The sequence below is a fragment of the Erpetoichthys calabaricus genome, chromosome 1, assembly GCF_900747795.2.
Source record: "Erpetoichthys calabaricus chromosome 1, fErpCal1.3, whole genome shotgun sequence".
NCBI classification, from domain to species: Eukaryota; Metazoa; Chordata; class Cladistia; order Polypteriformes; family Polypteridae; genus Erpetoichthys; species Erpetoichthys calabaricus.
Window position 1 is genome coordinate 29,948,209 of NC_041394.2, and position 24,763 is coordinate 29,972,971.

Below are 24,763 nucleotides of genomic sequence, written 5' to 3' on the forward strand. Positions count from 1 at the left end.
AAATGGCAACGGATTCAAAAGTCGACACTACAAAGATCTAAAGAAGAAGGTGGCATGGCACTACCTAACTTTCTATTTTTCTACTGGGCAGCAAATATACACAAAAAAACCTTGGAAATCAGCAGATACTTATACATTCACACCACCCTGGCTTGCAATGGAAAACAAATCCAGTTCTAAATCTTCCTTGTATTCTCTGCTTTGTACTCCACTCAGTACTAACTATCATCAGTACATCAGTATTTCAGTGATCCACCAATTACTTAAAATATGGAACTAATGCGGGACACATTTCAAGATAGAGGAGCTCAGCCTTTTTAGACATTCACAGTTGTAACACATGGAAACTGCTAGAGATTAAGATCTTAAGGTAGACAATGTATTAGCATCTTATGAACAATTATGCTCCAAATTCAACCTCTCAGCTACACAATTTTTCATATTTGCAAATAAGAAATTTAGTTAAAAGAAATCTTCCCAACTTTCCACATTTCACTCCCATATCAGTCCCAGAGGCCATAATGACTAGGCTTGATGAAGACTCAAAAAGTATCTAAACAAGATATAAAAACATTTTTGAAATTTGAGAAAGGGATCTCTCAATCAGCATCTCAGAAAAGGAGTGTAACTCAGTCATACATACAATATACTCCAGCTCTATCTGTGCTAAGCATTTCATAATTCAACTAAAGTTCATTCATTGATCACATTTATCTCATTATAAATTGTCCAAAATATACCCAGGGCAAGACCAAACCTGTGAGCACTGCCATCTAGCTACAGCATCACAGGGTAATATGTGCTGGGAATGCACTAAATTAACTATCATTTTTAATCAAAATCTATACATACTTCTCAAACAGCCTTAGTGTTACAATCCCACCAAATTCATTAATGCAAATATTTGGTGTACTCCCTGATGTCATTAAAGTACATAGGGAGAAATCGATTGTAATAGCCTACACCACACTACCAGAATGCAGACTTATCTTGCTTAACAGGAAGAATCCCAGCCCACCTTCAATAATTCAATGGGAAAGCAATGTCCCATAATAGATAGATAGATAGATAGATAGATAGATAGATAGATAGATAGATAGATAGATAGATAGATAGATAGATAGATAGATAGATAGATAGATAGATAGATAGATAGATAGATAGATAGATAGATAGATAGATAGATAGATAGATAGATAGATAGATAGATAGATAGATACTTTATTAATCCCAAGGGGAAATTCACACACTCCAGCAGCAGCATACTGATAAAGACAATATTAAATTAAAGAGTGATAACAATGCAGGCATACAGACAGACAATAACTTTGTATAATTTTAACGTTTAAAATAATATCTCAATAATATAATAATATCTAATATCTCAAATTAGAAAAAAATCTAATTTTCTCTTAGAGAATATGTCCAAAACATTTTAAAAAAAAATAACTGTTTGATCATCTCTTTTAAAAAAAAACACAGAGGGGTTTTTGTTTCTTTTTCTCTATTTTGCCTGAGTCTTTCTTCTTTTTCTTTTTTTTTTGCATGGGGATTGAATCTTTTTGTTTTGTTTTCTGTCTTTTCTCCCGCTTTTATTGTAATCAATTTGAGATAAATTGTTGTATCTGGTACGTTATTATTACATGTTTGATCTGTTGAATGCCACTGTCATGTTTTGTTTTTGAAAATAGAATAAAAAGAATAGATTTCATATTTTTTAAATATGAGTGTTGTATCATATTTTAGTTACATGATAGGTTTTCTTGTCTCACTGGTTACAAGTTTTGGCATGGTTTCTCGATTTACACCTTGTGACTGGCAGCCATGAACATTACCCGGCCAGGGCAGCAGTTTGATGGTAGGACCAGGGAAGAGAGCATCCACAAGACACTACTTTCCTCAAAACGCTAGAGGGGAGCCCTCCTGGGTGGCTGTGGCACCACGAATTCCCGTAGGGCATGGTGGGAGTTGGAGTTTGGCACAGACCTGTTGGGTTCCATGGGGGCCGCCAGGGGGAGCTGTAGAACCCTGCTTTGGGTTTCCATCACACGTGGGAGCAGTTCCAGTTAATCTTGTGTGAGAGGTTCAGCCCGGAAACAACCAGACAGTCACCGGCAGTTCTTAAAATACACATTATTCATGTGTCCCCAAGACACAAGTCCCGCACACACGCAGTGCTTCCAGCACCAAACACCCTTACATGGGCCTTTTAACGTCCGTAGGCCACCTTTATTCGTCTCGCTGGAGCTTCGTCCTCCTCCAGCTCCCGACTCTCACTCCCCGATTGTAGGAAGGCAGCCCCCTTTATAGTCACCCGGAAGTGCTCCAGGTGCTCGCTGACGTTCTTTCGGCGGCATTTCCTGGTGTGGCGGAAGTGCCACATGAGCACCCGGAAGTACTCCAGGCGTCCCTGGAAGGTCCTTCCTCCACCTTCCCTGGTGTGGCAGAAGTGTAGATCTCCCGGGCTCCACGATGCTCGAGGAGCTCCCTGGCAGCGGCTACAGGACCCAATGGGTTTGAGCCTCCTTGCTCCGTCCCCATGGTCCCCTCATTATCCAGGGTGGTTGCCTCCTCGCGGCCCGGGGGACATTCAAACTGTCTCCCGGTGCTTCCAGGTGTCCCAGCCTCCTGCCACACCTGATTAAAAGGAGCCACCTCACTCCATTCGAGGAGCCAGAGTCAGGAGGAAGGGAGATGAAGCTTGTTGGAGGAGGAGTGGAGGTGAAGAAGAGAAGGATGGTGCTGTGTGCTGTAGACTGTGTTGCTGGGTGCTTTGTACTGTGCTGTAGTGGGCTCTGTGGCTGTTGTGTCTGGGGTTTATGGAGCTGTACGCACCCTGGTATCCATAACCTATTTTGTGGATCCTTTTCTAATTCATTCTTGTGGCTTTCCATTTCTCTGTTTCAGTGACAGAACACCAACCTTATCTGTTTCAGGTCACAAATGGTGAATTAAACTGAAGAAATACATATTATCAGATAGCATATGACCGCATGAGACATGCCAACAAATACTAAGAAAAGAATTTTCCAGGATTTGCATGGATCAGTAATTAAAACTTCAAAAAAATCCAGTAAAGGGCACAGTAACTAGTACTTCTGCTTTACAGCTCCAAGCACCTGGGTTTGATTCTAAACCCAAGAATGTCTATGTGGAATTTACAAGTTCAAAGATGTGCATGTTAGGTTTATTCATGACTCTAAATTGCCCCTATCAGAGTGAGTATAGGTGTGTGTATGACATGACCCCTCTAGGTTTGGCTCTTGCTTTTCTCTCATATCAGCTGCAATAATTTTTGGCTCCCTATGAAGCACCAAGTAGGCATGCAGTAAAGGTGAATGGGAAGAAATGGAAGGGCCTGAGGGAAACAATCTCTTCTAAATAAGGAAATTAAATAGGAGTCTGTCACTGATTTATGCCCTGCACACAATCAGTTCAATAACAACAATACATGTGTTTCTTCCTGCTAACACGTAACCACATATCTTCTAAGAGCCAAGGTTCAGAATACTCACTAAGAATGCGGGCAAAGCCAAAGTCACAAAGCTTGATGACTCCATTCTTGGTGATGAGAATATTCTCAGGTTTAACATCTCTATGGATACACTGGAAGGGTAAGAAAAAGAGAGACACAAAAGCAGAATTAGTAGAAATGTAACCTAATAGGTCTTGACACAGTTCCAATGACAATTATAACCGGTTTAATGAGGTTAACCAGAAAGTCCACTACAGTCAGTTTGGCAGCATAGCCCGCCTTATGACTGAAACTTTTGAATCAATAGCTCAGATCACTTAGGGCACCTGCTGTCATACTAAAGAAGGATTAAACAGTCTACAAATAATAAACAAATTGTGAAAATTTCCAAATCCATATATAGTCATTCTTGAATGATACTAAGAATCTTAAATAGCATAAAACTAACAAGAATTCATTAGGTTCATGTATTAATACTTTGCAGAATTAGCAAAATTGAAGAAACAGGGAAAAAAGCTCCATATTTAGGTTAATGGATAGAGGGAGTTTTTAAAGTTTGTTCATCAGTGTATCCGACTCTGCTGTTATGTTTTATTCATACAACACAAATAGGTTACTTTTCATCTAACTTTTCACTAGAAAAGATGAAAATATAGACTACTAAGTTTGAGATGACTGGTCATTCAGGTTCATTCCCCCCTTCACCATGGTTAAATTCTTTTGTGTGCTCCTTTTAATTTTTGTACACTGTCCTCCAAATTGTTTTGAGACAAAGACATATTTTTCCTTGATTTACCCCTGAGCTCCACAGTTTAAAATTATAAATAATACAATTCAGATGACATTAAAATGCACACTTTTTAAAGGGTAGAAGCAAGCCAAGGTGTCTGCACTAATGAAACAATGAAACACACCTGAGAAATTGCATACGCCAGTGATGCCAATTGTCCCAAACATTATGATGTCCTGAATATATGAAGTGCAATTTCTACATGATGTGACCAAAATGTACGCAAATACCCTTAAATGAAAGTCTCCAATGTGCACTTTAATCATGTCTCAATTGTTTGAATTATAATTTTAAACTGTGGAGCAGAGGTGTAAATCATGGAAAAATGTATCTTTATCCCAAACATAAAGGAGGGCACTGCATGTTTTGGCTCTTTTATCTTTACGTTTGTTGGATTTCCTGCTAGTTCAGATTCTCATAATGACTGAATAATGTATAACTCTGTCGAGATAAGATGATAACTATTTTAACAATTGTCTTTAGCACAAGATAAAATAATATGAAACATATTCCAGAATCTCCAAAAAGACACAAGGAAAATTAAATAAATGAAAAGTAAATCCATATAATATTAAAGGAAAAAACAAAATCATAACATGCAGTTTTTAGTTCCCTGAATATTTTTCATATTTTGTCATTTAGTTTTAGTTTGAGTCACTTCTAATGGTCAGCCATTGCCCCATTAATGTAATTATAATTACCGGTATATGTGAGTTTTATACAATGTCTTACTTGATTTTCATTTAATATTAATATTTCTGTTTACTGTACATTTCATGTATAACCCGGTGCTGTTGAAACAACTTAAATGTCCAGTTTTGGCTAATTTACAACTTACACAGTTTGGCTTATATTAAATGTGATTTGCGAAATCCTGGCTTTTTTAGCAGTATGTCTTCAAAGACACAGCATATGTTTTGTGATTCTTTTTGTAAATATATCTGATGTTTTAAAAACAATTTTTCAGCATTCCATGCCTTGCTGCTACTTTGTTATCATTTCATCTGACAACCTGTTGTGACTTGATCTGCCCATTTGCAAACTGACAGTTAATTTCTATTTGTGCATTTCCATGTAAACCAGCAGTTTTTATGGAGTTACATTCTTTTTTTAAATAGAAACAAGCATGTTTAGAATTTTATCTCCCTTTTTAAAGGTGCCTACCCCAAAACAGTAAGCTACAAAAGGCAGCACTTAAGATGCCATGCAGCAAAAAAAATTACTATCAACAACTTTCTTTATTAGTTCATTACTAATGTTTGGTTGTATAGATGACTCATTTTGTAATACTCTAGGATGCCCTAAACTAACATTTTTCTGAGTTCTGCACAAGTGAGGAAGTGGATAACCTCTCAGAGGTAACAGGGACAACTAGGAGGTAATGAAGGATTTGGAAATTGTAGAGGGAGAAGTACTGCTCAGATTAAACTTGCCTGAAATTAAACAAATCTCCAGGATCAGATCATTTTTACCTTCAAGTTATATTATATTACAACTAAACATGAGACAAACATTCATCTTGTTGCGCTATATTATAATGTAATACTGGTTCATATGACCATAGCAGAGGCAGTGTAATGCTCTGAGAAATGCTCCGCTGGGAAACCTTGAGTTGTTGCATTCATGTGGATGTTACTTTGACACATACCACCTACCTAAAAATTGTTGCAGAACAAGTACACCCCTTCATGAAATGGATTACCACAGTGGATTGAGACTGTGATTTTAGAATGAGTTCATCAAGAACACGGGGACACAGTTGGAAACTTGTTAAAGGTAAATTTCAAACAAACATTAGGAAGATTTTTGTTACACAGAGAATAACAGACAATTTTAAAACAAGATTTTTTTGGAAGAATTTAATGGATGGGACTGGTGAGCTTTGTTGGACCGACTGGACTTTTCATGTCTAGATTGTTCTGATGTTCTAATGTTCATGAGAATGGTGTTCCCTGATGGCAGTGGCCTCTTTCAAAAGGATAATGCTCCCTGCCACATTGCAAAAATTCTTCTGGAGTGGTCTGAGGAACATGATCAAGAGTTCAAGGTGTTGACCTGGCCTCCAAATTCCTCATCTCTCAAAACATTTGAACATCTGTGGGAAGTGTTAGAAAAACAAGTCCAATCCATGAAAGCCCCAGCTCACAACTTGTACAACCTAAAGAATCCACTGTTAACACTTTGGTGCCAGATACTACAGGACACCTTTAAAGGTCTTGGGAAGTCAATGCCATCAGTCAGAGCCATTTTGGTGCCATGAGACCTACACAACATTAGGCATATAGTTTTATAAATATACAGTGGTGTGAAAAACTATTTGCCCCCTTCCTGATTTCTTATTCTTTTGCATGTTTGTCACACAAAATGTTTCTGATCATCAAACACATTTAACCATTAGTCAAATATAACACAAGTAAACACAAAATGCAGCTTTTAAATGATGGTTTTTATTATTTAGGGAGAAAAAAAATCCAAACCTACATGGCCCTGTGTGAAAAAGTAATTGCCCCCTTGTTAAAAAATAACCTAACTGTGGTGTATCACACCTGAGTTCAATTTCCGTAGCCACCCCCAGGCCTGATTACTGCCACACCTGTTTCAATCAAGAAATCACTTAAATAGGAGCTGCCTGACACAGAGAAGTAGACCAAAAGCACCTCAAAAGCTAGACATCATGCCAAGATCCAAAGAAATTCAGGAACAAATGAGAACAGAAGTAATTCAGATCTATCAGTCTAGTAAAGGTTATAAAGCCATTTCTAAAGCTTTGGGACTCCAGCGAACCACAGTGAGAGCCATTATCCACAAATGGCAAAAACATGGAACAGTGGTGAACCTTCCCAGGAGTGGCCGGCCGACCAAAATTACCCCAAGAGCGCAGAGACGACTCATCCGAAAGGTCACAAAAGACCCCAGGACAACGTCTAAAGAACTGCAGGCCTCACTTGCCTCAATTAAGGTCAGTGTTCACGACTCCACCATAAGAAAGAGACTGGGCAAAAACGGCCTGCATGGCAGATTTCCAAGACGCAAACCACTGTTAAGCAAAAAGAACATTAGGGCTCGTCTCAATTTTGCTAAGAAACATCTCAGTGATTGCCAAGACTTTTGGGAAAATACCTTGTGGACTGATGAGACAAAAGTTGAACTTTTTGGAAGGCAAATGTCCCGTTACATCTGGCGTAAAAGGAACACAGCATTTCAGAAAAAGAACATCATACCAACAGTAAAATATGGTGGTGGTAGTGTGATGGTCTGGAGTTGTTTTGCTGCTTCAGGACTTGGAAGGTTTGCTGTGATAGATGGAACCATGAATTCTACTGTCTACCAAAAAATCCTGAAGGAGAACGTCCGGCCATCTGTTCGTCAACTCAAGCTGAAGCGATCTTGGGTGCTGCAACAGGACAATGACCCAAAACACACCAGCAAATCCACCTCTGAATGGCTGAAGAAAAACAAAATGAAGACTTTGGAGTGGCCTAGTCAAAGTCCTGACCTGAATCCAATTGAGATGCTATGGCATGACCTTAAAAAGGCGGTTCATGCTAGAAAACCCTCAAATAAAGCTGAATTACAACAATTTTGCAAAGATGAGTGGGCCAAAATTCCTCCAGAGCGCTGTCAAAGACTCATTGCAAGTTATTGCAAACGCTTGATTGCAGTTATTGCTGCTAAGGGTGGCCCAACCAGTTATTAGGTTCAGGGGGCAATTACTTTTTCACACAGGGCCATGTAGGTTTGGATTTTCTTTTCTCCCTAAATAATAAAAACCACCATTTACAAACTGCATTTTGTGTTTACTTGTGTTATATTTGACTAATGGTTAAATGTGTTTGATGATCAGAAACATTTTGTGTGACAAACATGCAAAAGAATAAGAAATAGTTTTTCACACCACTGTATATACACACACACACACAGTATATATACTATATATATATATATATATATATATATATATATATATATATACTGTCATGCACGTGCACCTACGGACCACCTTGTGAGCTCTGTTGAGGTAAGCACTACCACTCAAGGACAAGAGGGGGAGCTGTCGCTAATCATCTTCTTCAGTTTGGAGAAAAAGACAGGTGATGAGATCTATAGTTTCGCCTACTGTGTCTTGAGTTGGCCATACCCCTTTGGTCCTATATGCCATAAAAGCGGGTGTCAGGAGAAGCTGGACGTTCTTTCAGACCAGAGCTCCTACTGAAGTGGAGCCATGAATTAAAAATAATGGCAAATATTTCTGTTTTGTTGTGCCTGCGTCACAAATTTTCTGTTTTATTTTATAAATATATTAAAAGAGGTGACCAAGCTGGTGCCCCAACGATCTCTTTTTGTCACCCTGTCTGTTCCATAGTCACAATATAAAATATCGACATATAAAACATTAAGTAGTGTATGACTAGCAGAAATAATCCCACACATCCAAGCTATAGTTGCATAAAGCGAACAATCATGTGTTTTCTAAATAAATATTTAATAAATAGTAACCAAGGACCCTTTTGTCATTGTTGACTGTCCTATCCATCACCTCCATTACCTCCTTATCAACATCTTTGCTTTCATAAGTTGAGAATTTTACCTTTATGTGTATGATTGGATTCTACAATTGTCACAACACCTTGCTGGATTGGAACCATGAATGTTACTTCTTTGTATTTCCTTGTTTAGTGTGATTTTACCAATAGATGTTTATAGTCTCACATTCATAAATATGATAGCTTGTTAAATAATTCAATCCATGTACTGCAAGAAGCATCTACAGCAAGGGGACCGAGGTGGGATTTTAGTTCACATTCACAGACATCACTGCAGGTCTCCGTATTATTACAGGAGACAGCACCAGTGGTAGTACAGTATTTGATAAAGATATGAAGATAATTCAGACCTGATTGATGCAGTGTTCATTCAAAGTTGCTGCAAATCACAACACTGTATTGGCAATAAAGACTATAAAGTATCTATCTATCTATCTATCTATCTAAAATTATAAGTGCGTCATCAAAAAATGGACATAAATGTTTAACATTAGGAAACAGTAAAAGCTGCTAATACCTTCCTCTGTCCTTCTCTTTCTATTATATTCTAAGCAGCTGAAAAAACACTTCATTCTGTTTCATTGTGGCTTATCTCTATCGCATTTTTTGTAACGCTATGTACACTACATGTACAATAGCATTGACTTTCTCAAAAATATAAACTTTTGCTTCGATAAAAAATGCAGTGTCCCCAGTTCAGTTGAGTGTTATTGTCATGTGTACACAGTGCGGTGAAATTCCTGTCTGCATGATTGACCAACATGGAGCAGGCTGAAAATTATGTAAATTATGCAAAATATACAATATAAGATAATAGGTAGTGGTGAATAAATTAGCAATTTTTCTTTTTACAAACAATTTTGCAAAATTGATTCTAAATTTCACTTAGAAAAGTGTCTTTTGGAGTTTTAAAAGTTTTCTGAGGGGTGAAAAGCAAGGAATATTGCTCATCAAGGGTATGACAACACCGTACAACCCTTTTGGACTCATATATTTTTCAAAAGAGGGTCCAGATGAAAATAAGCAAGCAAAAATGGTCTTTTGGAAATTCAACATGGCTAAACACAATTCATGATGAGACAAAGTGATGCAAAAATCAGTAATCCAGCAATACAATTAAATTATTATCCTGATTATCTTAGAAGAAAACGCAAAACCTGTGTTCTTAAATGAGATCCCACTTTGCCTGGTACAAACTTTGTGCATGCTGATAAAGCCATCCTCCTATTAGCCCCAGTACACTCTTGCTGCCCAACAGGAGTTGTAGTCCACACATTGGCACTGAGTTTACGGTTTCCCATTATTTGCAAATTCTCACCCCAATACGCCACATAACCTATATTTGAAGTTGGACTAACAGCAACATTCATGAAAATTTTGTAAAAATCCATTCAGCCATTTTTCTCTTATCGGTGAACAAACAAGAAAACATTGCAATTTTGTTTACATATCTAGGTAAGAGTGGTGACATGTTTAATGTTGATTATCACATGCAAGTAGGAATTTCACTGTGATAAGAATAACCCTATGAACCTTGTAATGGACAGCCGGGTACCATGCCCGGCAGGGACGCCCCTACTGCATCTGTTACGGGGGAGCTACCATGGACAGCTCAATACATCCCCCGGGATGCTTGGTGGAAGCCTCCCTGGCAGACGATGATTCCCCAACTTGGCGCATGGCTCCATGGGAGATGGAGTCCTCCACAGCCTGGTTGGGGGCTAGGATGGCTGCCAGGGGGAGCTGCATGGAGCCTGCAGCCCGGCTGGTCAAATCTTCAGCCCCACCCGGAAATGCAATTAGGGCCAGGTGATCAAGCACCTGGAATGCTTCTGGGTGGGGTATAAAAAAGGCCAGCCACCACCACTCGAGAGCCAGAATCGGGAGGAAGAGGACGAGGTTGCCTGGGAGGAGTGGTGGTGCCAAAGTGGAAGGAAAGTGTTGTTTGGTGTGCTATATTTAAGTGCTTTTGGGACTGTGTTGGGCCTGTGGGACACGGGGAAGGCGTGCCCCACGGCTGAAGAAAAATAAAAGTGTGTTTTATTTAAGCACATGCCTCTGCCTTAGTCTGTGCCGGGTCAGACGCTATATAGTGCCTTTCACAGCCTATACAGTATATTGCTTTTCTTTGCCTTCTAGCACTATTCTATAGTGAACACTATCGAGTGGCTCTTTATAAGTAACAGATACACAGAATCACTCCTAACATATTTTTTCTAGTTGGACGACGGGCAGTATGATCACTCAGTAGATCAGAGGAGGGAAAAATATTTTACAAGGCCCAACATTCTGTATTTCAATAACCAAGTTCAATAAGTGACAGAGAGAATGAATCAATGAATAAACACATTTATCTATGAATACATGTATCTGCTTACTAATCTTGTGACTTGTATTTACACCCTTACTATGGATTTTCCCCATACACACTTGTGAATGATAAGAGGGTCCAATGCTCATGTCTTTTAGTTATCCCATAACCCTACATTCCACAATAGTTTGTTTCTGGGCGCTCATACCACAAAGCGTCTGGTAGAGCTGTAGGTATTAAAGGACTAGAACATTATTGGCTGATGTAGCAAATCACTAATATGACTGACCTTTCCATCAGCAAATGGGCATACACTTGGCACCTTGGGAGCACCAGAAGAAGCAGCCCAACTAGCAACTGATAAGGTGTAAGTGTTAAACCAAGCAAAGCTGTGTGTGCTCTTCTGCATATTGCCTTGAATTGTCCTCAACACACACATATGCACTCACTCTCTCTCCCACTCTCTTTTTCAAACAGCCGTCAAGTACACCTTTTGTTGTATAACTGAATCTCCAGAGTGGATTACTTACATTGTGTTTATGGCAAAAGTTGACAGCCTGCAAAGTCTGCCACACAATGCTCTTAAGAAGACCTTCTGGAACCCTAAAACAGGAAGAAACATATCAAAAGTTATCACTCAGTTTTGAATAAGTAAATGCCAAGTCTGTTTAGTGTATAGGTATCTCAATGAACCATCATTATTCAGAAAAGAGGCTTTTGTCCTGGTGACAAAGCAGCTCTTATTATCGTCACCTGCATGAACAGCATACAAAGGTGTCACCACTCTCCTTGACCTCCCACTGAACTGCTGCCAACGTCACTCCCTTGTAACTGAGCAGGGAAGATGATCAGCGGATGGTGGCTAACTATCACTTTCGCCAAAGGGTCATTAATGGGTGGCAGTTTTCTCCACATGCCTGTGGACTAGCAGAGTTGGGATGTATTGATGGCTGAACAATGAACAGTTTTTAAACTATTGAGCTGCCATGTTGATTACATTAAACAGATGCAAGCATGGAGTCCCCTGCTAATTACAATTCATATTAATGAATTAAACATAAAGTAGCAAGGTGAGGGTGGCACGGTGAAAAGGTGATTAGCCTTGCTGCCACAATGCTCCAGAGTAATCCATCCATCCATTTTCTAAACCTGCTCTTATACACAGCAGGGTCACAGAGAAACCCTATCCAAGTAAGCTCAGAGTGAAAGGCAGGAAGAATCTATGAACAAGTTGCCAACCCATCGCTGGATAAACACACACACATATACAGTACATACGCATATCCCAGGTACAAAGGTACAATCTAGCATTCGCAGAGACTTCATTTGTGAAGGTCTTCTTCTACATCTTAAAAATAGACGTTAGGTGACCAGGCATCTCTAGTTTGGTCCTGTATGAGTAACTAATGTTGTGTGAGTGGCATCCCATTCAGGTTTTCTCCCAGTCTGGCACCCTGTACTTTCCAGAAAGGGTCCAGCCTTTGTTAACTTAATGCTGTATTAAGTAGGTAAAGGAATGAATAGATTCATATAATGGCATGGTGGCAAATCAGTTGAAGCTGATGCCACACAGCTACATGGTTCAAATCCCAGCCCAGTGATTTCCTGTGATGGGTTTGCATGTTTTTGTTCAGTTTTCTTCCAAATCCCAAGGATTGGATCATTTGTTTGACAATGGTGTATTGTCCCGATATGAATGAACGTTATTTGTTCCTGCAATGGACCAGTGCTCTGTCCAGAGCTGCTTCCTACTGAGATGAGGTCTAACTGCAGGTGAAGCAAGTTCAGAAAATGAATAGATTAATTGATTTTTTTATTTGGACTTCAGCTTGGTAGAGTAGCTGATTGACTTTTTAACAAAGGAGATTCAAAGAGTGATAGTAAATGGTTGTCCATCTGATATGGTGCCCTCATCAACAGGTCACATTCAGGATGTGTTCGTTCATCTCTTTGGTACATTCCCTACACTAATTGTTGCCATAGCGAATTTGCTAACAGGCTTATTTCAAAATGCTGATAACTCAGTGATTATAAGCCATCTTAATGAGAGTGAAACCAGTCCTGTTCAAGTAGAAGATGATTTTGTTTTAACTGGCATGGTGATTCTTTTCTACAACTAAGTTACAAAAACTAAAGAACTAATCATCACAGTGCAGTGGAGACTGTTGGCTGTTATAAATATCTGGGGACAAGCATAGGCTCAAAATTCACTCAAAATTAAGTTTTAATGAAAATACAGAAGCCATCTGCAAAAGGGGACAGCAGCACCTCTATTGTCTATGGAAGCTGAGCTTTTTTAATGCATGTCCTACCATTATATTAATCAATAAATCTTGTATTGCATTTGTCTTTACTTATATTCTGCTGGCTTGGTTTGGATATCTTAATATCAGCGACACAAAGAGAATAAATCAAATTATAAACTGGAGCAGTAAAATAACAAGGTCTCAACAGTTCATTCTCACAGACCAAGTATTACGGAAAGCAGAGTACCCACTGCACCTCAATATCAGTTGTTGCCATTAAGTTACAGGTTCAATGTTCCAAGGATAACAAGCGATTGGTCCAAATACTCTTGCATTCCAACTGCTAAAAATCTTCTAAATAAATTCAACTTTAATAAACTTCCTCAGGCTTAAATCGTGGGCTGAACAGCTATCATCTGCATCAATCATTAGTCAAGTCTTAATGTTGGTGTTAATGTTTTATATGCAATATACAGAATAAATATTATATTTACTGCTATATGTATTTATTTACAAGTTTGATGGTCTCTCTCTAAAACCTGCTGACAAAGCAAATTTCCCAGATGAGACAATAAAATTGAATTGAATACTCAGACATCTGTACTTGATATGAATGGTCATTAGTCATATAAGCACTTGACATAATGGTCATATGTAGTCATCACATAGTATTGGTTCTGAAATCAGGTTTACATTTCCATATTGCTATAATGGTTTAAATGGATGAAATTACAATGGGGAAAGACTTTTCCCTTATTTTGTTGACTGTCTAGGCATCTAAAATGACAATATGACCGGCGCCAATGTATGCCTGCAACCCCCCCCCCCCCCCCCCTTTCAAAACAATGTGTTAACTGTCACTTTAACATTGAAGGCTCCTTTGTGCTGCTGTCAGACTTCAGATCTGCTGAGCTTCTCTGGTTGCCACAGAGACCACGGCAAAAGTTTATCCAAGCAACACAGGCTTTGTTTGACAGAGGTGCACCGGGCAGCTCGAGTTACAGCAGCCCTGCATGCTGGGCCAGTAAGGGCCTTGCAACTATGCAGGTTGTTAAGGAAATAGGGATGTTTGTATGGCACGGGAGTTGCTCTTCATTCTAGCTGACCTTCTACACAGCTTAGAGCTGCTAAATTATATATACAGCCACTCTGTTCAGACAAACCTCCTCCTCCTTCAGAGGGCCTCCTGAAGAATTTACATGTACAGCCCAGGCCTTTCTCAAAATGCTGGATAACTTCCAAAGTATTTCCTAGCCATTGCCTGGTAGCCAGGTCCCATCTATACAAACACTTGATTTCTTTTTAATTTTGAGCCAGATAAGGAGAGAAACTCAACTCAAGAAATTTAACTCTTATTGCCTCATGGAAGCTTCTCTGCTTTGGGGAAGAGGCTCATCATCTTGCTCTCCTTATGGAGTGCATATACTCCTTACTTCATGTCTCTAAATGGACCTCCTGAGTATAGATTCAACATAGTGATGCAGCACTTTCCATTCCCCATCATCTAAGTTGGGGGTTTCACAAAAATGCCAGCTCCTGTGATAATTTAACTGTTTACAATTTCTCCTATAACCCTTAGCAAGTTGGACTCAAGATGGTTCCATGCCAATCACTGAAATGCCTGCTCCCATGCTAAATTAACCCAATACAATTTCTCTATTAATCCTTAGTAACCTGGACATAAGGTTGCCCCATGACAGTTCCTACGCCTGCTTTCTTTCCTGAAGGGCCGCTGCATCCTGATTCATCAAATCTGTTGCTTACTGCAAGTGTTTTCCAGTATATGAGCTTACATCATGCTTATCTCAGCCATCTCAATAACAACCAACCCAGGTCTCTGCTCTTGAAACTGCAAGTGGGACTTGCACTTCAATCAACAATGAGTGTGTTGCGCCATGTCATTCCATGCTGTCTTGAGCATATGATATTGGCACTTGTGTATATCCACTTCCAACACAGACCTAATTATTTAGCCTAATTTTATTCATCCAACCATTCATTTTTAGACTGAGATACAAGGGAAAGAAAATGATGCAAATTAGGAGCCAGCCCTGGGGAGATGGCCAGTCCACTACAAGGAACACACACCCTGAATTGTCAGTTACAATGGGTGTAAACTAGAAATCCATGATAGACACTGACAGAAACAAAGGGACAACATGTAAACTTTATAGAAGTGGCAATCAAACTGCGATCCAAGTACTGTAGAGAATTGACACTTGTAGTGGTTTTGTTGTGACGCTCTGAGTTTAATTTCAGTTTCAATCCATCCATTTTTTTTGTCTAAAAGATGGTCACTAGAGAACTGGAGTTTATCCCAGCATTATCTGGTTCAAAGCAGAAATGAACCATGGATGATGTACAAATCCACGTCAGGTCAGCATTCAATCGTCCAACCACAATCCCTTATATTAGGAAAGTCTCAAATTAACCCAATACACACATTATTAGGATTTAGGAGGAACCAAGAGGAACAGAGATAGACCCATGTGGACACTGGGAAAGCAGATAAACTCCATACAATATATATAGTTAACAGCAGCACCAACCACTGTGCCACAGTTTTACCTTCATTTTATACATTATCTAAATTTTGTCTTGTTTTTTACAAACCATAATCACTCACAAGGAGCACACTTAAAAACATATATAATCATGCTGGTTCAGTGTAAAGCAGATTACTTTTATATTGTGGGAGAATTTGTACACTGATTTTCTTTCTCTTTTTTGTATCATAATCAGTTTATTCAAAGACTACCGATTCTAAGCAAGTCTGACTTTGTAAAAGTCGACATATGGGGGAATCATATGCACAAGTGATGGATAGATACTAACCCACGGGGATGCCGGTCCAGCTCATGCAGGACCGTCTGCTCACAGTATTCAAAGACAAGGTGCAGCTTTCTCTTCCGGCGGAACACCTCCAGCAAGTTCACCAGGTTGACATGTTTCAATTGCTGCCAAAAGAAGACATAAATAAACAGAGGATCAAGGATTCTGTTTAGCATATTTACCCAAGAAAACATTAAATTTGCCTTCTCAGTTGCATCCAATAAAAGACAGAGATACAATTAAAAACAATGAAAAACAGATGAGACAGGTTAAAACTTACCACATAAATTCTAAAATCTTTACATCATTTGAAAAGAGATTCTTAACTTACTACTAGCAGTTTAATAATACAGTTTTACCTAAAATGGTTACATGATGCATATGAAAAACTCTACATTTTTGTAAATGTTTTATTTTCTCCAATACAAGGGGGCTTCGCCCCCTGCTCGCTTCGCTCGCCTACCCCCGGCATTTTGAACCCGTGCCCACTGGGCAGCCGTAGTTTCAGACGCACGTTGTAGGAGCTTGCGTTGTTTTGAATCCGTGCTTGCCCTGCTTCTGCGGTTTGAGACGCGCGTTGTAGGCGTATATCCGTCAGTCGAGCTCGTTCGGTTTGAACCCGTGCCTGCTTTGCCTCCGCAGTTTCAGACGGTGGGTCGCGTTTGGCGTTTTGTACGATCCCAAGCAGCACATTATTCATAACTTCACTCCGCAGTAGTGCCACGCACAATATGGCGGTGAGGCCTGCGCCTTCACTACGCATTAGTGCCACTCACAATATGGCGGGAACGCCTGCGCCTTCCGTATTATGTCGGGTTTTACCATGCTGTGTAGGCGCCTTTGCCTTTCGTACTTTCCCGCGCCTCCCGACGCACGATGTAGGCGCCTGCACCTTCCGGGTCTGCCTCCGCTGTGAGGTGTGGACGTTTAACTGTCGTTTTTTCTGCCTTTATATTCTGTATCTCGCTGTGCATGTGTTTCGTGCCTAGGTTTTTTTGAAGCTGTTGCATTCCAGTTTTCATCATCTGTAACCTGCTCTCCATGTGTTTGGCCCCGTTCTTTAACCTCTTTATGACGTTTTACTTTGTTTCCTACTCTGTCTTTTATTTCTGACCTCGCTTTATCCTGCTTGCGGCATGTCAGACGGTTCGTAGTCTCTCCCGTTTCACTCTGGGGAGGGGGGCTTGGTGTGGCGCCTGCGCACTATGTCTCCTGCGTCCACGAGCAGGTCCCTGCGTCCATATCCAGTTTACCATTCTCGGTTAGTAATATGGATTTCTTATTAAGAAGACATACTGCACGAGAAGAATGACTCTTTAAATGACCGATTTACTGAAGTTAAGTTCTGTGTGTAATAGGTGTCTGTCAACAACTGAGATGATATCCACTTTCTTTACCATTGCCTTCTCACACACTCAAGTCAGCCCAATGACTCAGGTGCATGTTTGGTATTCTGCTGGAGCATATTTTAAAATTTCATTTGCCAGACCACAAACCAGGCAATGAAGCTGAAAGTGATGACAGACTGCATCCCAGTGCAATAAAAGGACACTTTTCTCCACTTTAGAGTATACTGCATTCATGTTTCAGTTAAGATTATTACCTAGGATAATTCCTAATAACTTTTATTTAGGCAGTTGGTGGTTTAGTATTTTGATCATCTGGCAACTTGTGGATGCCAGTGTAAACAGTCATGGTGTTGCATTCCAGCATATTTGAAATCGGAGGCCTGAAGGGCACTCACAAGTCACCTGTTTTACCCACATTCTTAATATTCACACATGTCTTTATCATTCCCTTTTTCTGGCTCATTACTCATCAGCATTCTCTGCTTCTTTTGGCCAGGAAAGCGTTATTTACAGGCAGGAATAAAAAAAGAAACATCAGCCACATTCTCACTGTTCTTTAGCTAGACAAATACAAGCCATGGACATGCACTCCTGATACAAGTAACTACAGCTCAGTGATTAAAGACTTTCATCAGTATATCACAAAGCTGCCAGTTCAATACACTGACCCGACTATTATAAAATTGTATAAAAATAATCACTTTGCAGATTGGTGGGCAACATGGTAGAAAGCTTATTAGCTGTGCTCTCATAGCTACAAATAACTTGTTTTTTTGCAGCCTAGATACCAACTGTAGAGTTTCCATTCCCTTTCCTTGTAGAGTATGTATGTTTTTTTTCTAAAGCATTTTAATAACATGCATGCTAGGTTAGTTATACAATAAATTATTCTGATGTTTTAAAAGTGTTTGGGTGTGTAAATGGTGATTAGCATTAGCATCCTTTCTAGGGTTGGTTTCTGCTTTGTATCTAATGCTATGGGACAGTGTTAGCAGCAATGAAGTTTAACCAATACTCATTATGTCACTGTGGTCTTTGTATTTAATAAACGTTGCTTATGAAATATTTTTTGTATACAATACATATATGTTTTTCTAATATTTTTATTACATCACATTACTCGCCTTTTCTGCTTACATGTTATATTTTATATTATACATTCTTGCTTTTTGCTTTCAGTATTATGCCGCATCGATCTGTGAGAAAGCTATATCTTGGACTCTGCTAGGAGAAACACCAAGAGAGGGGGTGAAACTTCTAGGCAAGTACCAATATAATATTATCTTAAAAATTATAAAAGGCACTACAAAACTCCACAACCATTGAACAGGATGGAGCACTATTGCTGCTGAAACTGCCTGACCATGGGAGTTTTGAATTGCGGTCCTTCTTAACACTGCACTGATCAAAGGTAAATCTGGTCCATTCAGGGAGCTAATTGTTCCCGGCTGGATACTGAAAGGCATTGGCACTCCACAACTCTGAATTCATTAAAAGGGTCAGAAAAATGGATGGATAGAGATTGCTATTTAAGTTGTCCACCTGTTGTTCCACTCCCATTCTCACATTCATAGACACCCTCATTCATTCTTTTGGCAAGTAATGCTAGACTCCACCATTTTGTTGGATCTGGTATTGCTTGTCCTCTGGAAGACTATTTAATAACATTTTATTGTTTAATGTTCTTTTCAATCTCATCTCTGTCTACCTCCAGCACAAGATCGGTAGCATGTACAGCCAAGCCCATGTGCCTTTCGTAATGTAGATTAATATTTAATATTTTGACAACTCTTTGTAAATTGTCATTTAAGATATTTAAACGAAAGAAGCAGCTTTCTAAAAGTAAGCTATTGTAATCCCCACTCCCAAAGGAATGTGATTTTTGATAAGAATTTCTTGTTCTAGCCATCTGTAATGAGGAGGGGCCAGAATTGACTACAGTGAGCCAGTTTACAACTTAATTACCTATATATCCTTTCTTTCTTGTAAGTCTGAAACTACATTAGTGTATCTTATGAGACTGGTGAAAATGCTGAGCAATAGGGACCTGAAATGTTTCATTGGTATGTCAGGGGCTATAGAGAAGACAATAAATGGAGGCTGGAAGTCCTCTCTATCCCATTTTCCACCCTGAGGAGACCATCTTCAATCACTCCATCTGAGGACCATGCCAGACCACGTTGAACCAGAGGCCAAACAACATACCAAGAAAGAAAGTCACCTGGTTGCTTAAGCAAGATAAACTGATTATTACGGAGGTCATATTACTATTATTTTGCCCACACTCATATTTTGCTCTGCTTGTTATTTTTAGTGTGCATTACCTACAATACATGAATAAATACCTAGCTTTTTCTTCTGCATGTTCTGTTACTCTAATTGCTTACGTAAATAGATATAAAAGAAAGGGATAGGTATTTAAATACAGTGACCGGGCATAGAAAAAACAAACATACAAAGGCTATGGATGGAATTTGGGGCATTCTGTTAAGAGTATAAAGGAGAATAGGGTCACCCTAGGACCCTACCATGACAAAAGAGCGACACAGTCATCATTTTTTAGCAATCCCCTCTTTACTTCAAAATTATCACTGTGAGCTACGGACTAATGTCTCCTACCCCATTCCATAACTGTTGTTAGCCAAACTCCTTGACCATACTTTCCATCACCGCTATTTCTCTGTCGTCACTTGAGGCTTAGTTGGTCTTAATATTTAAGTAGCCTCTGTGGTCTGAGTCACAGCTCCTTCATTTGAGTCATCTGGTTTAGCTTTCATAGTTCTCTCTAGTTTCTTGCTTGATTTTTTTTTGTTACCTTTTTCTATCATTTCTTGAATTTTTGCCAGGGTCTCTTCTGTGCATTCTTTTTTTCTTTATTTTTTTTTTAACTTGGGCTTAACTTGCACATACTTATTGTTTTTTTTTTTTTTTTTGTTTGTTTAGCATTTATGATTTGCCTCCACATTTTCCACTTGGCTTTTGTTGAACCAACTATTCATGGTACACTTGAGGCAAACCTCATCAATTCTTGAACATTCACTTTTCTGACAAAAAAACAAAAACAATGATGCCAATGTGTGCGATCTGAAATAATTCTTTCACAACCACTGCTGTACCCTTGTCCATCACCATGTACAATCCATGTCCAACCTTTTCTTCAGGACCATAGCAAAGCTAGCAGATTGTTGGCTTTATATAGGTGTTGCCCCATTCCTGACATACTTGCACATGGAAGCCCAGGTTCTTGATGCAGGTGCACACAGCTACGCCATATTCAGTGCCTCTCAAATCCATAGCCTTATCCACTGTACTTTTCAACTCCACACATGTGATCTGCTGGTAGTTGCCTACTTGCTTTAAGTCACACTTTCACTACAGAGGACAATGTCACTAACTGAGTGGTCACTTATCTGGTGGATCTATAAGTAATCAATGAGTATCTCCTGCAGTTGTGTTAATATATTTTACCTTTTTCCATAAATGGTAATACACTATTTGTGTGCACACTCATTTTTAGTGTGTGTATCTCACTACATACCCATGTCTTTCTTTTATTTGTCTTTGGTCCACTAGTAACTTACACTATTTGGACCGCTATTTGACAATTTGCACATTTTTTCCATTCCGTTCAGCCATTAATACACTGATCCCACACACTTGTCATACCTTGAGCATGCGGATCTCTCGCAGGGCAATCTTCTTGATAACAGGGTCATCTTCTGACTCCACAAACTTCTTGATAGCTACTATCTGCCCTGTGTCTCGGTTGCGGCACTTGAAGACAACACCATATGACCCCTCCCCAATTTTGCCAAGTTTCTCATATTTCTCCATGGCATTGGGGAAGGGGTGGAGGGGGCTACAAAAACAAATAAATAAATAATGAATGATAATGATGGTATAGTGGACCATTTGTTAGAACTGCTGCTTCATAAATCCAAAGATCAGAGCTCAGCTCCTAGCCAGGTCCCTACTGGGCACAAGGCACGAACCAGACCTGGATAGGGTGCCATTCTAAAGCATAGCAAACTGCAATCACACACATGAGGTTAGGTTAGAACTGTACAATACAAGAAGCAGTTGGTATATTTAATGAAAACAAAATCATACAACCATTAACAAAAATGTTTTTATTGGCTCAGTAAAGTGCCAGGATCATCTGGATATCGGGCAAGTTCATCATCTTTTTTAAGGTTAGAATAGTCGCATCTTTGAGATGTAAAAGGAAAACCAAGGGAAATAAAAAAACAAAAACAAAAACCACAGTGGCAAGCATACGCTAGTTGGGGACATTTTCAAGGCTTGCACAAGGTAAACATCACCACCCCATGTAGAGAGGGGATGCTCCTTTCTTCTCCACAGTTTAGACAGACGCTAGTCAAAAAGACCACTGACAGCCCAGGAAACACCACCCTTCTCTGGGAGTGCACTGGAAAACCGAGAAGACAACCAGAAGGGGGCATTCGTTTTGGAATTGCACTTGGTAGTCAGTTTATGGCCAAAAGAGTTCTTTTTAGAGAATTTTTGTGTATTTGGCAACTGCCAGTACTTTTCAGTGCCTTATTTTTGCATCTTTCTTTTTTTCTCCGTAATTAAATGAGGTTTTGCCAAGGTGGCATCTCAAATCTTGTTTCTGTTTAATGTCCCTTAATTTCACAACTGGAAGATTGTACAATTTCTGAACAGGCAGTGATCAGAGTAAGATTTGAACCCATGTCTCTAGAGCTTTGAAGCAGCTGTGGTAACAACTTTACAACCCAATACAATGCCAGGTGATATTAACTCCTTAGTTTTAATTCCTCCATAGTGAACAGTTTGTAATGAACAGTTTCTGGGTCTAATTATACAGAGCTCTTATAGATATTTTTTGCACCTCTGTTTTGACATACATAATTTCATTTAATTTTTTCCTTTAATTGTATGTCTATAATGCAATAAACTTAATTACCATATATTTAAACATAATTGTACAGTACCTTACTTAGCATCTGTATTGCTGCCCTTGTATTTGTCTTCATGCACTGCGATTTGTTAAGTCACTTTGGATAAATGTGTCTGCTAAATAAATAAATTTAAACATAAATGTAAACAAAAAAATTATTTAAGCAAAAAAGGAAGTCAATCACTGATGAAAGGTAATAATTCCACTATAAAAGGAATATAAGAAAACATGCTAAATTGTAGGCTGGAAGAATTTGTGCTTCAGTCTATAATAGTTGAACTATGTTTTGTCTCAGGGGTGACATGGTGGCAGAGTACTGTTTGCTTTTGCTTCTCAGCGCCAGAAATTTGGGTTCAAATCTAAACTCAGTTTATGTCTGTGTGAAAATCACATTTTTTCCCAGACTTTGTGTGGATTTTCTCCTGGCATCTCAAAGATGCTCATCTTAGATCAATTGTTCACTCCAGCCTGGCCTGATATCAGTGAATGAGCACTTGTTGCTGTCCTAGTTCATATAAGCAGGCCACACAATGAATTTTCAGGGAAATATTCAGTGAAGAAGGTCACTGGGAAACACTCTGGTGAATTTCAATGATCATTACTATTCACTACTAGTAGAACTTTTTCTTGATTAACTTTTCAGACAATATTCACCTCATTTCTACATCACCTTACACAGAAGCCTATCCTAGCTGGCAACAGTGCAGCGCCAGACCGGATGCCAGTCCACCACAACAGGGCAGTTTACAGTTGACATTCATTTTAACCAGAGCCTCAAGTGGAAAAAAAAACAAAAAAAAAACCCAAACAAACTCTGTTTAATGGCACACCAGGATTCAACTGCTATTAGCTGCCAGCAAGTCCATTCAAAGTAAATGTTCTTGCAAGTCCTTGATCCTTATCTATTAATCCTTATGAGCAACTTACAGCATTTCTTATCAGCTGTAATTATTTGTAGTAAATATATGAAGAACTGGTAATGCAATTTAGTAAGTGTATGAAAGGAGAGATAACATATTTTTTTAATGTATACAATAATTTGTTTTGTTAGTAAATACCTGCTGATATACAAAAATCTAACTGCAGATAAGCATCACATTTCATGAAGAATGTTGTTTACTTTTCTTATTAAATTCTCATCAGATTTTTTTAACCTAATTTTCTCATCACTTAATCGCTATGTAGCCAGAACCTATTCCACTTATCAAGTGTACCGTAAAAAAAACAACCCTGGATGTGATGCTAGCCTGTCATAAGGCACCGTCCAGTACACCCTCATTCCAGGCTGTGCTTTAAAGTGCTACGTAACTAAGAATGCATGTCCTTTTGATACAGAAGGAAACCGGTGTATCTGGACAAGACAGAGAGAATGTGTGCAAGCCACACAGGCCGCAACTGGATGGAGAATCAAACCTAGGTACTTGGCACTAACCACTGCACCCCATTAAAAAAATCAGGTGTACAGTAGATGGAGCAAAGGGCTGGTCAAATAGAGTATCTTCTCTATTATAATACATTTAATAATTTTCTAACCTGTGTATCCATATCAAGATTGCTTTGAGCTGATGCCCACTTAAGCAGTAATGGGCACAAGGTAGGGAACAACCCTTGGCCATCACAGGGCACATTCAACTCCAAACTCACTCACTCTAGGTAAAGTTAAAGTTTCCAATTATAATAATGTGCATGTCTTTGATATGTACAAAAAAACAAAAGCTCATGATATGAGGAAGAAACACCTTAATTAGGATTCAAAGCCGGGAGTCTAACCACTACCACCATGCCACCCAGAAAAATGTCATTTGTTATTTAATAATTTAATAAACACATCTACCAACTATCACAAGTCAGATAGTCACAACAATTGCCAAGTACTATACAAAGTAGCAAATGCAGAATGAGAACAGGCAGAATAATGAAAAACACACAATCACTTAATACAGTAGGCAAAAGGGGAGTCATTGGTCTTGTTAAACATTACTTGCCTAAAATGTCCATATGTAAAATTCAGCAACATAACACAAAAATTACTTCATCTCAAACAGGAAAACATTTTAATTACTTGAACATAAAATAAAATTAGTAATACCAATTATGAGAAACACAAAAAGTAATGGTAACAGTAGTAATTACAAGATGACAATTCAGCAATGCACAATTATGGCTACAGGAATGAATAGCATCCAAACAATGCATGGAAGACATTAAATAATATTTAGAGTATATAAATAGTCAAAAACGCACCACTGTGAATACACCAACTCATCATATGTA

General features: G+C 39.0%; 1 protein-coding gene across 3 annotated transcripts in view; it reads right to left on the bottom strand.

Moving 5' to 3' along the window:
• LOC114648161 (cyclin-dependent kinase-like 1) overlaps positions 1 to 24,763 on the bottom strand; it is a 66,835-nt gene that overhangs the window by 36,789 nt on the left and 5,283 nt on the right. The window contains exons 2-6 of one of the 3 annotated variants that reach the window (XM_028797051.2): positions 22,524 to 22,602; positions 21,214 to 21,406; positions 16,202 to 16,323; positions 11,651 to 11,723; positions 3,516 to 3,606 (exon numbers count right to left, since the gene is read on the bottom strand). In XM_028797051.2, the coding sequence (XP_028652884.1) occupies positions 3,516 to 3,606; positions 11,651 to 11,723; positions 16,202 to 16,323; positions 21,214 to 21,381 (454 nt within the window). In that variant the 5' untranslated portion in view covers positions 21,382 to 21,406; positions 22,524 to 22,602. Of the gene's footprint in view, positions 1 to 3,515; positions 3,607 to 11,650; positions 11,724 to 16,201; positions 16,324 to 21,213; positions 21,407 to 22,523; positions 22,606 to 24,763 lie in introns of all 3 variants that reach the window. The other 2 variants (XM_028797042.2, XM_028797034.2) reach the window with 2 other exon arrangements.